At 36.4% G+C, this 13,847-nt stretch overlaps 1 protein-coding gene across 2 annotated transcripts in view; it reads right to left on the bottom strand.

Annotated features, from left to right (window-relative positions):
* The window catches only part of Pex6 (peroxisomal biogenesis factor 6), a 338,534-nt gene that overhangs the window by 215,922 nt on the left and 108,765 nt on the right, over window positions 1-13,847 (bottom strand). For both annotated transcript variants that reach the window (XR_016548921.1, XM_090398889.1), the window contains exons 6-7: window positions 13,418-13,569; window positions 864-975 (exon numbers count right to left, since the gene is read on the bottom strand). Coding sequence is in view for 1 of the 2 variants with exons in the window: in XM_090398889.1 (XP_090255015.1) it covers window positions 864-975; window positions 13,418-13,569 (264 nt within the window). In the remaining variant the exon portion in view is untranslated. The remainder of the gene's footprint in view (window positions 1-863; window positions 976-13,417; window positions 13,570-13,847) is intronic.

Below are 13,847 nucleotides of genomic sequence, written 5' to 3'. Positions count from 1 at the left end.
AAATTATATAAAACAATTATTATCCCAATGGCTACTTATGCTTCAGAAGCCTGGAGATTAACTCAACAACCAATCAAAAAACTTCAAGCATTTGAAATGCCTCAGAAAAATTAATAACACCCACTGGATGCAACACAAGACTAATGATCAAGTCAGAACAGATTTAGACTTCCCAGATAATATAATAGACACAATCATTAAGCATCAACTGAGATGGTTTGGTCATATTCAGAGAATGGCCCCTCATAGACTCCCATATTTAGCTCTGAATGGATATATCAGAAGAAAAAGACCTAGAGGCAGACCAAGAAGTACTTGGATAAAGTTGCTGAAAGAACATTTCCATCTAACCAGCTATAGAGTCATGATTGAGATGGCTAAAGATCGCGATAAGTGGAGAACCTTTCTTCTTAGTGGACTCAACCCGTTACCAATCGGATGAGATGAGATGATGAGATGAAATCCCAAATTGCCAGCCCATCCTCATTCGTTCAGTATCCAGGCAGATACCCAACAGGATGCACCACGAGAAGGTGAGGATTGGACATTAGGTCAGAAGCCCTGGTTAGTTCTCCGCATTCCTTTAAAGGCTATGTGGAGGTCTCCTCTCAGTTATACAGCTTTGACCTTTAAACACCCCATTCAGTAATCATTTAAAATAATAATTATCTAATTTTTTAAATATTTATCCCTTTCTACATTAAATATCATAAAATAATTAAAATAAGACATTAACAAAATGCCTGCATGCATATAAACATATATTTACAGATACAAAAGAATTATTCCAAATGGCAAAATTATTTAGTAGTTCTGTATATTCATTCCCAAACCACTCAAGCATAATATTCTTTTAACATTACCTGATAGAGATGAAGATTCAAACAGCGACAAAGAGCTTTAACAATTGTTGTCTTGCCACAGCATGCTCCACCCGTTAGTAAAATATTTGAACTAACTTGCTTTCTGGTGTTCCTACAAAAGCAAAAACTAATTAGACAAACAATTATTATTAATAAGTAGTTTATATCATTATTACAAATCCAAAAGTTGTAGAATTAACTTATGGAAATGATTTGATAATAAATATATTTGAAACAACTAATTAACTAGGATTTTATTGTTAGTATCAAAAATAATTAGAAGGAGACACCCTTTATGGATGTATCTGCAGGACAAGGTAAGAGCAGAACAATTAAACCCTTGATGTTTAGTACAGTGAGTGACAAACAGAAGAGCATGGCTAAGAGGAAAGTAGGTAGATGATGTAAAGGAAAGAGTTAGTAAAAGTTGAGCCATCTCAATGGACAGAAGGAAATGTAAGAAAACAGCAAAAACTGCATTATACACTAACAAACACTGGACTCATGGGCACTGATGATATCAAAAATAATTTTTTCCTACTTATCAGTTATTCCATGTATACTGCCAGTCTTATGGAATGTAACATGTCAGTATTCTATTTTCATATATTTAAATTAATTACTTGTTTTAAACTTATGAAAATTTCAACTGAAATCAACATAATATTTAAAAATCTAAAATACCCAATTAAATGTCATGAACACATATTCCACAGTGCAATCGTTTTCTTATTATATACAAGGAATTTTTTTTTGAGAGATGAGAGTGTAATTAAAAAATTTCAGTATGGCTGCAGTGTAAGTGGAGGTGATGTTGGCATTTCAGAGTCATCTTACTTTCATTTCAAACACGATGGTCATTTACTAAATATTCAGGAAATTCAGGGATGAAAGAGGAAGAAGTCATTTTCCTAAGTTTGAACCAGTTTTTTTTGCTGATGCTTTTTAAGGCTTACTGAAAACATGATGAGAGTATGTACATAATGTTTGCAAGTTGTTTGCATCTTTTTTTTTTTTCTTTTCTATATAATAACAATGCCTACTTCATAGCGCAGTTTGCCTAACAATGTATACTTCATAGCACAGTTTGCCTAGTGGCTGTGCGCTTCGCAACAATATGCCTGTGGAAGGAGTGCCCTAGGTTCGATTCCCGTCGGTGACGTGAGGAGCTGAAGGATCTTCCTCAGCCACAGCCAAGTTAACTGGTCTTGGGAGTGGACAGTAGGGTTTTCCCCCAAGTTTATCCTGGGATTTTTCATCCCGCAAAGCAGGCAAACCGGCCTTGAGAACCTAACACTACAGGACATAGGATACACTGGGGCGTAGGGCTGACCACCTTATCCTGTGAACGGTTTGAGGTCCAATGATTAATAACCCCCTTGACACCACAAGGTAAAAGAGGGTATAATGAAGATGAGATACTTCATAGCAGTGATGAACTGTCAATCTCCAATGTGAAATTTTACATCCATCTCTTAAGGCATTACTAACTGCATTACTTATGATCATAATGTTCTCATTGGTGTTTTGTCTGATTTTTTGGAATTAAATAACTGATTTTCTTTTGCTTCCTCTCCTGTTCTGTTTAAGTCATCACATAACCTGGCATGTGCAAATTAATTCTTCTTACATACTTCCTACTCTACAGACATGAAATGTTTTTCAAGCTACTTCAGGCCTCCAATGGTTGATTGGTTCATGAATTCATGTTTATTGGCATAAGGACAGCAAAGGTTACAGCAATACACAAGGTATTAATAAATAGTCAGAAATAAATAAATTAACCAAAAATATTTATGTACAAAAATTAAGTTAACAAATGCAGTATCTACATATAAATAAAATTTATAACCAAATGTGTTTGTATAAATTAATTCTTTATAAAAATTTAAAAATGTCACACAATTTGTCAAGGTCTGATAAAATCTGCTATGGTTTGGCTAGATAGGTAAAAATTTCATTCCTCTCTCATGTGAAGTGCTGGCACTCTACCATAATATGACAAATGGTAATATGACAAATGGTGTGTGTGTGTGTTGCATTTTTCACACATAGGTGGATCATCAGCCTTCAGTAAATAAGAATGTGTGAGATGACTGACTTATGCAGAGCCTAGCAAGAACACCTGCATATCTCCTGTTTCTATGTTGACTAGGCTGCCGATGCTTAATTTCTGGCTTAATATCATGTAATGTGTTTGTCAGTTTCCTACCATGATGACTACCACTGCACAATTAGCTTTGATCTTGTAAGCTTTTTGTAAATCTATACATGGTACTGTCAATTAGTACATTAAAAAAAGTATGAGCTGATCTAGCAGCATATGCAGTTTCATTTCCCTTAATTCTAATGTGGCTAGGAATCTAGCACAAATGAACATCAAAATTAAGGATCTTCATTTTGTAAAACAGATGTTACACCTCACACAGCACTGAATGTGGATTGTACAGAGGAGAGGAGACAGCCTATAAAGAACTCAATATGTCTGTATAAATTACAAACTTTTGGTAGCAGTTTTTCTTTTATTATAGCACAGGCAAGCGGAATTGCATGTAACTGCTGTATAATTACTGCAATCAAGTGAGATCTGGATGGAGACAGTAATGTCAGTAAACACAGCAGCTCAGCCAACAAAGATCTCTGATCTTGAACCATTCAGTACAGATATGAAAGAAATCAGAGAGGGCTGCTCTGTGTGCATTGCAAAGAGGCTAGTCCATGCAGGATGATCTGAAAGAGACTATTTTTAGCGCATAATTAAGAGACAATTGTTTCTAAGTAATAGAGCCAGTTCATTTGTTTCAAAATAAAGACTTTGAGTTGGCAATGAGCAAAAGGCACCAGCAGCAATCCATATACCCTGATGATGGATGTATCTAACCATCGCAGGTTATTCTGCCTTGCAGAACCACAGACTTGAGACCCATAATCCAGCTTTGAACTTATAAGTGCAAGATAAAGATGAAGCATTGAAGATCAGTCCACACCCAATCCAGAAGAGGATAGAGTGTATAGGAGATTCAATGCTCTCTTGCACTTTTCACTGACGAATGTGTGCAAGGAATGTCAAGTCCCAAGAACTTGGCTTCTGTTGCTATTGGAATAACAGTTTGTCCCATTCTTAATTTAGGATCTGGGTGAAGAGTGCGTTTTCAACAGAAGTATACACAGACACTTTTTTTTCTGCAGAAAACCTGAACCCATTACTAAAAGCCCATGGAGAGACACAATCAATTGCTTCCTGAAGTCTTTCAATTACCCTCATGTTATGAGAATAACAGTAAATTGTGAAGTCATCAACATATAGAGCATTGCCTACAATGGGAGGAAGCAAAAGTTTCACACTAAGACCTTGGGGAACATCTTATTCTTGATGATATGGCCAAGATAGCATACTTCCCATTCTGACTTGGAAAGCTTGCCTGGACAGAACGTTTTTTTATAAATACAGGAAGAGACCTCCGAGACCTAGGTTATAGAGATCTTTTAATATACCATATTGCCAAGCTGTGTCATAAACTTTTCCATGTCAAAGAACACTGAAACCATATGTACTTATTTCAGGAAAACATCTCTTAAAACAAATTTCCAAACGGACCAAATGGTCAAAATGAACAATGTCTACAAAGCCACATTGTGTATTGGAGAGAAGATCATGGCTTTCAACATACCAGAAAAGTCTGGCATAACCATTTTCTCTAATATCTTATAAAACACAGATGGTCAGAGCAATAGGTCGATAATTATTTGCTTATGTTGGATCCTTTCTTGGTTTTGGGACAGCAATAACAAATGACTTAAGTCAAGAATCCAGAAACTCTTCCTCTATAAGTATTCTGTTGTATATTAAGAGAAACAGATGGAAGATGTTTTATCATTTCATAATGGATGTCATTAGGACCTACTGCACTAGGGTGAGAGAGAGAGAGAGAGAGAGAGAGAGTAAAAGATTATTTTTTAATTCCTCCTTAACAAATGGCTTATTGTATGGCTCAAGCACATTGGCAGAAACATTTATTTGCTGTTTCTCTTGTTGCTCTTTCAATATTAAAAAAATCAGGACGATATAAAGCTGTTGCTGAGATTCTGGCAAAAATTTTCCCCAAATATGTCTGCAAAAGCTTTCAGATCAGCAACACGCCCATTATGTCTAAGTAGACAAATGGTTTGTTCTGTATCTACTTTTCCTTTTCCAGATTTTATCCCATTCAATTTTTGCACTGTTGTTTGATTAATCAATAAGGTTAATTCATGACTTACTTTTAATGGTATTAACAACACTAAATGAACTATTTTATAAAAAGATGTTTTATTAACTTGCTCACATTTTGCTGAATTTCAAATCAGCAACATAGCATGCATAAGCGACAGTGAGTAAGTGAAACCATACAATTGTAATGGACAAAAGATCTAAAGTCCTATTTTGGCACCCTCTAATGTAAAAAAAAAAAAAAAAAAAAAATATAGCTATGTGAGAGTTGCTCTTAAGATAACAGTCTCCAAAATTTTTGGCAAATTAATACAACCATATTTGCTCAAGTTAGGAGAATTCTTCATAGCCATGGCTGACTGAAAAAATAATCTTTCGGATCTGTAATGACTTCTAAATAGCACATTAGTTTTATTGGCGATGAAGAATTCTCCTAACCTGAACAAATATGGTTGCATTAATTTGCCAAAAAATTTAATTTTTTTTTTACAACATTAGAGGGTGCCAAAATAGGACTTTAGATCTTTTGTCCATTACAATTGTATTGTTTCACTTACTCAGTGCCATGTATACATGCTGTGCTGTGCTCTGATGATGCTGATTTAAAATAAAAGCAAGTTAACAAAACATCTTTTTTATAAAATATTTCATTTGGTGTTGTTAACACTGTTAAAAATAAGTCATGAATAACCGTCAACACCTAAGCTTATCTATTAGATTAAATCAATAAGCTAATTAGATCCAAGATTGTTTCTGACTCTGAATCTCACATAACATTCCACCACAGTTTTGGATAGAGTGGAAATTAAAAGGATGTTTTTGGAATTGAGCTGTTGCTGCCTGGAAAATGCAATCTGCTACATACTTTACTGATAGGCGTTTGACTGATTGTATCATCATTAAATTTTGCAAGATGTGAAAAAGTATTCTAGTCAGCCTGGTCCATTTTCCATATGGGCATCCATGTAGGTGAACGTGGTTCTTGTGAAGAAGTGCAAATAATGAGGAAGTAATCACTTCCATAGATGTCTTCAACATCCCATATGAGCAATGGAAAAATAAAAAACTGTCAGGGGAGCAGATTGTAAGATCTATGAGTGAGCATATGGAAGAAAGTATCGAGTCTATTATTTAAAAAGGGAGAGGTTATTACTGTTAAGCATTTGTTTTATGATACAACAGTGTCCATTTATGTTGACACTATCTTACAGAGTGTGATGCCCATTAAAATCACCTATAAGAAGTATAGGCCCAGGCAGTTGCAATATAAGGTTATCAAGATCAATTTAATTTAACTCAGCACTTGGTGGTAAATAAACTAAACATGCTATAATAAGAATCCAATGGACAGGCAAATCATTACTGCTTCCTGAGCCGCATTAAGCTGGACATAATGGAAAGGAGTATGACTGCCCACTAGGATAGTTACTCCACCATGAGTAGGACCACCTCTAGCTCTGTCTTTGCATACAACAATGAAATTCCTTAAGGTAGAGTCCTCATTGGGTTTTAAACATGATTCCTGCAGATTGAAACAGAAAGGTTTGTGTTTTTGCATCAAAATCTTGATATCATTGATATTCTGGCAAAACCCAGTACAGTTCCATTGTAAACATTTTCCTATTGTTCTGGAATTGTAGATAATGCCAGAACAATAAAATGGATATAAAAGTATCCATCTTATTGTGAAGGTCTGGTGGTTTATAAGCGATATCCTTGCCATCATTTTTGAACAAGTGGATTCTCATTGAATGGAACTATTTTTGTAGTTGTTTTTTGGAGTGAGACCATAGTCACACAATTGATGCATTCAACAGAGAGGCACTCACAATCATAAAGTTCAGGCATGAAGAAATTATCAGATGGTGAAATAAACATACATGTTTGAGATAATGCTGACAGTTTCTTAGTTGCCATCTTCTCAGCATAAAAGAATCTCAGGATAGGTTTGGTGATGACTAATTTGCATCTTGATATGATATATTTTGTTCTGATTTAATCTTTCTACTTCTGACATGCACCTGAGTAAACTGGATGATCTCCCTGACAGCTGACACATTTAACTTTTTTTGTAGAGCAACATTTAAGTCAGTCAAGAGTGAGTCAGTTAAAATCTAAGAAAAAATAGGTGATATGGTATGGTAACTCAATGTTAAAATTTGAGCTTGCCGAGGGCAAAAATTAAAAATATAACAAATGTAATTGAAAAACAAAAAAGAAAAGTAAAAGAAATAGTAGTTCTGGTAGGTACTAATAATTTTAAGATGTGACAAATATAGAATGAGAGAAGATATGAAAGGTCTGTTGGAAGACGTGAGAAAGAAATGCGAGAGAGTAAAAATTGTAGGATTGCTATCCAGATATGACAGTACTAAGTTAAGAAAGGGCGATGATAGCAAATGATTTGACGTGCTGGCTGTGTAGAAGAAATGGATGCATGTTTTTAGATGTCTGGAGTGTCTGATGGCAGAAAAGACTTATATAAGAAGGATGGCCTGCACTTGAATTCATTTGGAATCAGGAGCCTGGAGAAATTACTTCTTGGTATGAGACCTAATGCAGAGAGTTAGGGAAACTAGATCATCAAGGAAGGAATGGGGAAAATGTGTGTGAAAGTTCAGCTATGGTATGTAAACGTAATAAAGATATGAATGTCTTCGAACATGGTTATGTATGTGGTGAAGGGGTGGAAAAATATGCTTTGGGTTCAGACCTTTTAAGTATGTCTAGAGAGGGAAAAGAGAATTCTAGAACAAGACCAAATAGATTGCATATCTAATTATAAGAATAGGCTAGGTGGTAATTTATTATGTCTATACACAAATGCCAGGAGCATCAGAAACAAAGGGGTTGAGTTCATTGCTTTATTGAATACAATGTGGCCTAAGATTGTTGGCATTAGAGCCAACAATCTCAGGCCAATCCTTGCTGGCTATCAGAATCAGATATGGTAAGTGGGATCGAGTGTAATGGGTATAGTATTTTTAGGAATGAAAGAAGAGATAAGAAGAAGCTCTACTAATGATATCAGATGTTAAATTCAATTAGGGTAGAAACACAAGAAAACAATGATGGTAACAATGTCCTATGTAGTGGTGAGTTTGAGTCTATCTGATGTGAAGTGGAGGGTAACAGAATGAAATATATAGTGGGGTTTGCTACAGACTTGGAGGCTCAGTTGCAGGTGGCAAAGAAATGCATCGCCAATTTAGCCTTATGGGTGACTTTAATTTTCCAAACATGGATTGAGTAGAAAAGAAATCTCATGATAAGAAAGAAGAGGAATTTATTGATTTGTTGTGGGACAACTTTCTCAAGCAGCATGTGAAAGAAGGAACTCAAGGTCAAAGAGTGGTAGATTTGCTTATAGCATCAGAAGGGGTCTCTGTTAAGAATGTGGCTATCTTACCACCAATTTGTGACAGTGATCGTGCTGTGCTTTCTTGGAAAGTATCTAATTGTATTGATGCTCCAATTAAAACAGGTTACATGCTGAACTACAATCAACTTAGGAGAATACTATAAAAGCCAAAAAGGCTATTTTTCTGGAAACCTTAATAATAATGAAGGGGATACAAATCCTTTGATGTTTATCTACCAGTAAGCGAAACTCTAAGAACTATGAGTTTCATACCGAAAAACTATTGGCAAATCCAAGTGTAAGTAACCACTTGGTAGTACAGCACCAAGGCAACTCGTATCAAAGGTGGAGCAAGCTCCCTCACTATCCTTGATATTTTCTCATAATGTAAAAACACAGCGCAGATAGCTATAAGGACTTAAAACGGCTTGGGCTTATGTGGAAGGATATAAAAGTTCTTTCCTTGAGGGCCCTACAGGGCACACTGGTGGCATGGAGTTGCCACCACAGAATGACTACAATGATAACTAGTTTGATGAGGCCAGGGACTTGGGAGTGTTGGTGGATAGGGAGATGAAGTTTAGGGGGCACATTGCGAAAGTAGCTAAATCAGCTCATCAACTCACTTGGTTGTTGAAAAATACCTTGACGAGCAGAGAAAAACAAGTTATTGTACCTCTGTACCGAGCCCTGATAAGACCTCATCTCGACTACTGTGCCCAGATTTGGTCACCTCGGTTCCTTCTTGATGGGGAGGAGGTTGAGAGGATCCAGAGGCGAGTGACTAAGATGATAGCAGGTCTATGGAATGCACCATATGAGAACAGGTTGAAGATTTGTGGGTTGCAGAAACTAGTTGATAGGCGAAAAAGGGGAGATATGATTGAGACATTCAAATTGCTAAAAGGATTCTATAGGATTAATTCAGATGATATTTTTGAGATCAGGACTGGTGGTGGGAGAACTAGGGGACACCCATGGAAGCTGGGCAAGAGCGTGGCTAGCAGGGGAGAGCTGGGTTCTTTACTTTTAGAGTGGTAAATGAGTGGAATAAGCTGCCAGAGTCTGTTGTGGGTGCTATGACAGTGAGCGAGTTCAAGGCAAGGTATGATAGATACTGTGAGAATGTTGAACAGCTGTGTGAACATGATGTTTAGGGCCTCCCTCGATGAGTCTAAGGACTCCTGGAGTAGCCCGTGGTAATAATAATAATAATAATAACTAGAACAGGCATAGGGTAAAACACTTGTAAAAGCTTAGGCCTATATCAAGTCTGGATGTGATGTAAGGGTAGTACTGCCCATAACCAGTACAAAGATTAATATTAAAAAAAAAAAAAGACCAGTGGTGTACCTGTCCTTAGGCCATTATTGTTTAATCTGTACATTAATGACATCAGGTAGGGTTTAACATCAAATGTGCAATTGTTTGCCGATGATGTGAAGATAGGCAGGGCAATCAGGGATGCTACTGATATTCAGAACTTACAAAATAATTTGAATAGGCTGGAAATTTGGGCAAACGAAAATGGCTAACAGTTTAATGTTAGTAAGTGTAAAGTTATGCACTTTGGCATGATTAGAGTTCCAGCGGCATATTATATTAGCGGGGTTATGCTACAAGAAACTGAGGAGACAAGGGATCTTGGCATTTTGGTGAATAGGAATTTAAAGTTCAAAGGTCACATAGCAAAAGTTGCAAATACAACTCAGAGGATAATTGCGATGTTGAAGCAAACCTTGACATGTAAGGATATGGAAGTCATTTTACCTCTTTATAAGGTTTTGATAAGACCACACCTGGATTATTGTGTACAGATTTGGTCCCCAAGGTTCCAAGGGGATAAAGAAGCTGTGGAAAGAGTGCAAAGAAGAGTTACAAAGATTATTATTATTATTATTATTATTATTATTTGACACCTCCAGGAAGTCCATAGACTCATCGGGGGAGGGCACCTGCTCTACAACTCTGTCTCCACCAACTGACCGCAACTACAGCAACGGCATCTACTGCCAACCAAAATCCGGATTATGGGATTTAGATTATGAGAACAGATTGTGAGTATGTGGATTGCAGACTCTGGTTAACAGGAGAAAGAGGGATGATATGACAGATGTTTATAAACTTTTGAATGGGTATTATAGGATATCAACTGGTGAAATTTTTGATTATATGGAAGGTGAGGAGAGAACATGGGGGCATCCATGAAAGTTAAATTTATCTGCAGTCAAGAAAGGGGTAAGAGTTAGAATTTTCTTCCAAAGAGCAGTCAGTGAGTGGAATAGTTTGCCTTTAGGGGTAGTGAGTGCATCTAGTGAAGTAGTTCTTAACTAATGTTCCCTGGAACACTTGTGTTCCCTGAACTGGTTGTAAGTGTTCCACCGGTTATACTCAGAACTGTGTCATGTAAAGATGTCACATGACACAGCTCTGAGTATAATTGGCTACTCTGATTCTAACAACTTAAGACTGCTATTGCAGGATATATTATATCTACGCATTGTTTTTTGCACAGAGAATCCCTAGTTTCAAAAACATTACCGGCAATATTAAAACCTGTACTGACCAAGTTGTAAATGTGGTAAATTACATCAAGTCAAGACCTTTAAAAGAATGCCTTTTTGAAAAACTTTGCATATCTATGGAAGCCAAGTATGAATCTTTGCTTTTGCACACTAGGGATTCTTTGGAAAAACCGCATATCAGAAAAAAATACAATAGATATGTTTTCTTCGCTCCATAATAAAATTTCACGGGAATTATTTCCGTTATAACAGAACATTTAACAATATTGGAAGAAAAGATTTCAAGTTACTTTCCTTCCTTAAATATACACAATTATGACTGGATACGAAATCCATTTGGCACAGTTAATACATCGAGTTGTGAATTTTCGTTATAAGAAGAAGTAGTAGTAGTTACCTTGTCAATGGATCGTACTCTAAAAATGAAATTCTCTGAAATAACTCTTGAAAAATTTTGGATTTTTGTCCAAGCCGATATCCAGCTCTCTCCATAAGGGCACTGAAAATTTGTTAGTTTTCAACATCATATTTGTATAAGCTCAGTTTTTCAATATTAACCAATATAGAAACTAAAAAGCATGAAAGACTTACTAATATAGACAAAGAGATGAGAGCTATATCACATATTAGACCTGATATTGCTGAAATCTGCAAAAGCCGACAAGCTCAAGTGTCGCATTAAAATAAGTTCCATTTTTATGAAAGGCAAATCCATACATATTTTTATTGTTAATTTTACAACCCTAATGCTTTTGGTGTTCCTCAAATTTTTCTTACAATCAAAAGTGTTCCGTGACTTCGAAAAGGTTAAGAACCACTGATTTAGTTTGAATGAATTTAAGGAAAGGTATGACAACTGGTTTGGGTGATTTTTGGGTGAGCCTCCCTCGATGAGTCTTTGATCCCCTGGAGGTCTCAGATGATAACAATAATGATAATAATAATAATAATATTTGTTATCATGCTTTTTTGCTCTTTACTACCAGATCGGGCACAGGTGGTAGAGCCACAACAGTCAGTTTGGGCATGCCCATATTTCTGACATATAAAGAATCTTAGTGGATTAGGAATGTACAGTCTAACAGAACAGCTGAGATAACCCTTCTTTTACAGATGTTGGAGGGTTAGGTGTATCAAAAGTAAGGATGATGTTCCTGGTTGGAACCAGGTGACCATCCCTACATATCAGAACGTGCCTCACACCTGTCACTTCCTATCTTTAAGTGCTGAACATATCCTCTCATCAGGAGCATTAAAGAGATCTCATTCTGATATCACTCCTCTATAAGAATGGAGTGTTTTTATGAGGTGTTACTGTGACTGGTATTCCATCCATTGATGTTGCTCTCGACAGTTTCTCAGAATGTTAATGAAATGATGTTTCCACAAGAATATCACCAGAACGTAGTTTATTAACAGTTTTGGGAGATCCTACCAGTCTTTCTAAACCCTTTTGAATAAAGAAGTGTGATATTTTTCCTATCTGCTTTTCAGCTGCTGCATGGATGATCAGAAACACTGATCATCCATGCAGTACTCGTACATACATTTCTTGTACATTTAAAATTGTATCACATCTTTTGTTTCTTACTTCTGTTATCAAAATAATATATCTATGGTAGCAGTACTTGGTTGGGACTTTGTTAGGGTCCCTGACATATTTGAGGGTTAAAAATTGATGTGTAAGGGGTCTTTTGGTTCAGTGCCAGAGCTCCCCACCCACCCACGATGGAGTCACACATGGACACCCACTGACTAGCAAGCAATGACTGCACTCAAGAGTGGAATGCTATGGCACCACAGCAAGCCTTGGGCTCTGACCCCTGGACTGGGGTGAGAGACTTACTGCAACACCACTGATCCTTGTAGGCATGCCCACTAGCTGACTGATCATGGCTGTCCACCAGAGACCACCCATATTGTGGAAGCAGAGGCCAAATAGTGCAAGACTTTCCCATTCCAGATATCTGCAGGTCGCACTACACAGCAAAACATGCCAACAGAGCATTGGATCCCATGGTGGTCTGGAAGAAAGGATAGTAAAAAAAGACTAAGGAGAAGTAGAGTGAAGAATACAGGAAGAAAAGCAAAGAAAAAAGAGGAAGAATGAAAAGGGCCAGTATCATCACTGGTAGGACCCCTCCAGCAAGAACAGACCCCATGCAGAGGGCAATGTGGCACAGTTTTCTCGTACCAGATGAAATTCATCTCCCATCTAAAGACCATCATATCCATGCCTATAAAATGTGATTGTCTTTAGTCTTTAGATTGTCTTTTAGGTGATAAATTTGAACCTGTAGTCTGTTAGTTGAAGAGTGAGCACATTAATCACTCTGCCAGCCAGGTGACAAAATCTACAACTGGTTTTCATTTATGCATAATCATTTCATTCATATTTCTATATTTCAAGTAGATGCTTGCAACATATAGATTAACATGAATATAAAAAGATACATACTTAGATTTCAAAAATGGAGTAATCAGAACACATAGATTCTCAACATAACTTCCAATTCCTACAGGCATAGGATAATCCCATATTGGATGCAATGGATTTGCTGCATAAAAAGTTTTCATAGTGACTGGGACATAGCTTTGCACTGTTCCAACCTACAACAAAACTATTTAATTATTGATTCATCCAAACTAAACTTAAAATATGAATAAAATAATTACAATTACAATGAACTAGAACTACAGCAAACTTAATTACTATAACAAAAAATTCAGAGCAAAGTCTGTTCAATAAAAAGAGTACTATTTTACAGGAAAATTTATTATAGCATATTTTTTATTACTTTGGATTTTTTTTTCTTACAATTTCAGTAATAAATAATGCATTAAACTGTAATTGACTTTGACTTATTTAAGTAAGTGGGACTAGCTCA

This window comes from Typopeltis vanoorti, chromosome 10 (genome assembly GCF_054136105.1).
Source record: "Typopeltis vanoorti isolate ZY-2024b chromosome 10, IOZ_Tvanoo_1.0, whole genome shotgun sequence".
NCBI classification, from domain to species: Eukaryota; Metazoa; Arthropoda; class Arachnida; order Uropygi; family Thelyphonidae; genus Typopeltis; species Typopeltis vanoorti.
This window is presented reverse-complemented; position numbering and strand designations above follow the sequence as displayed.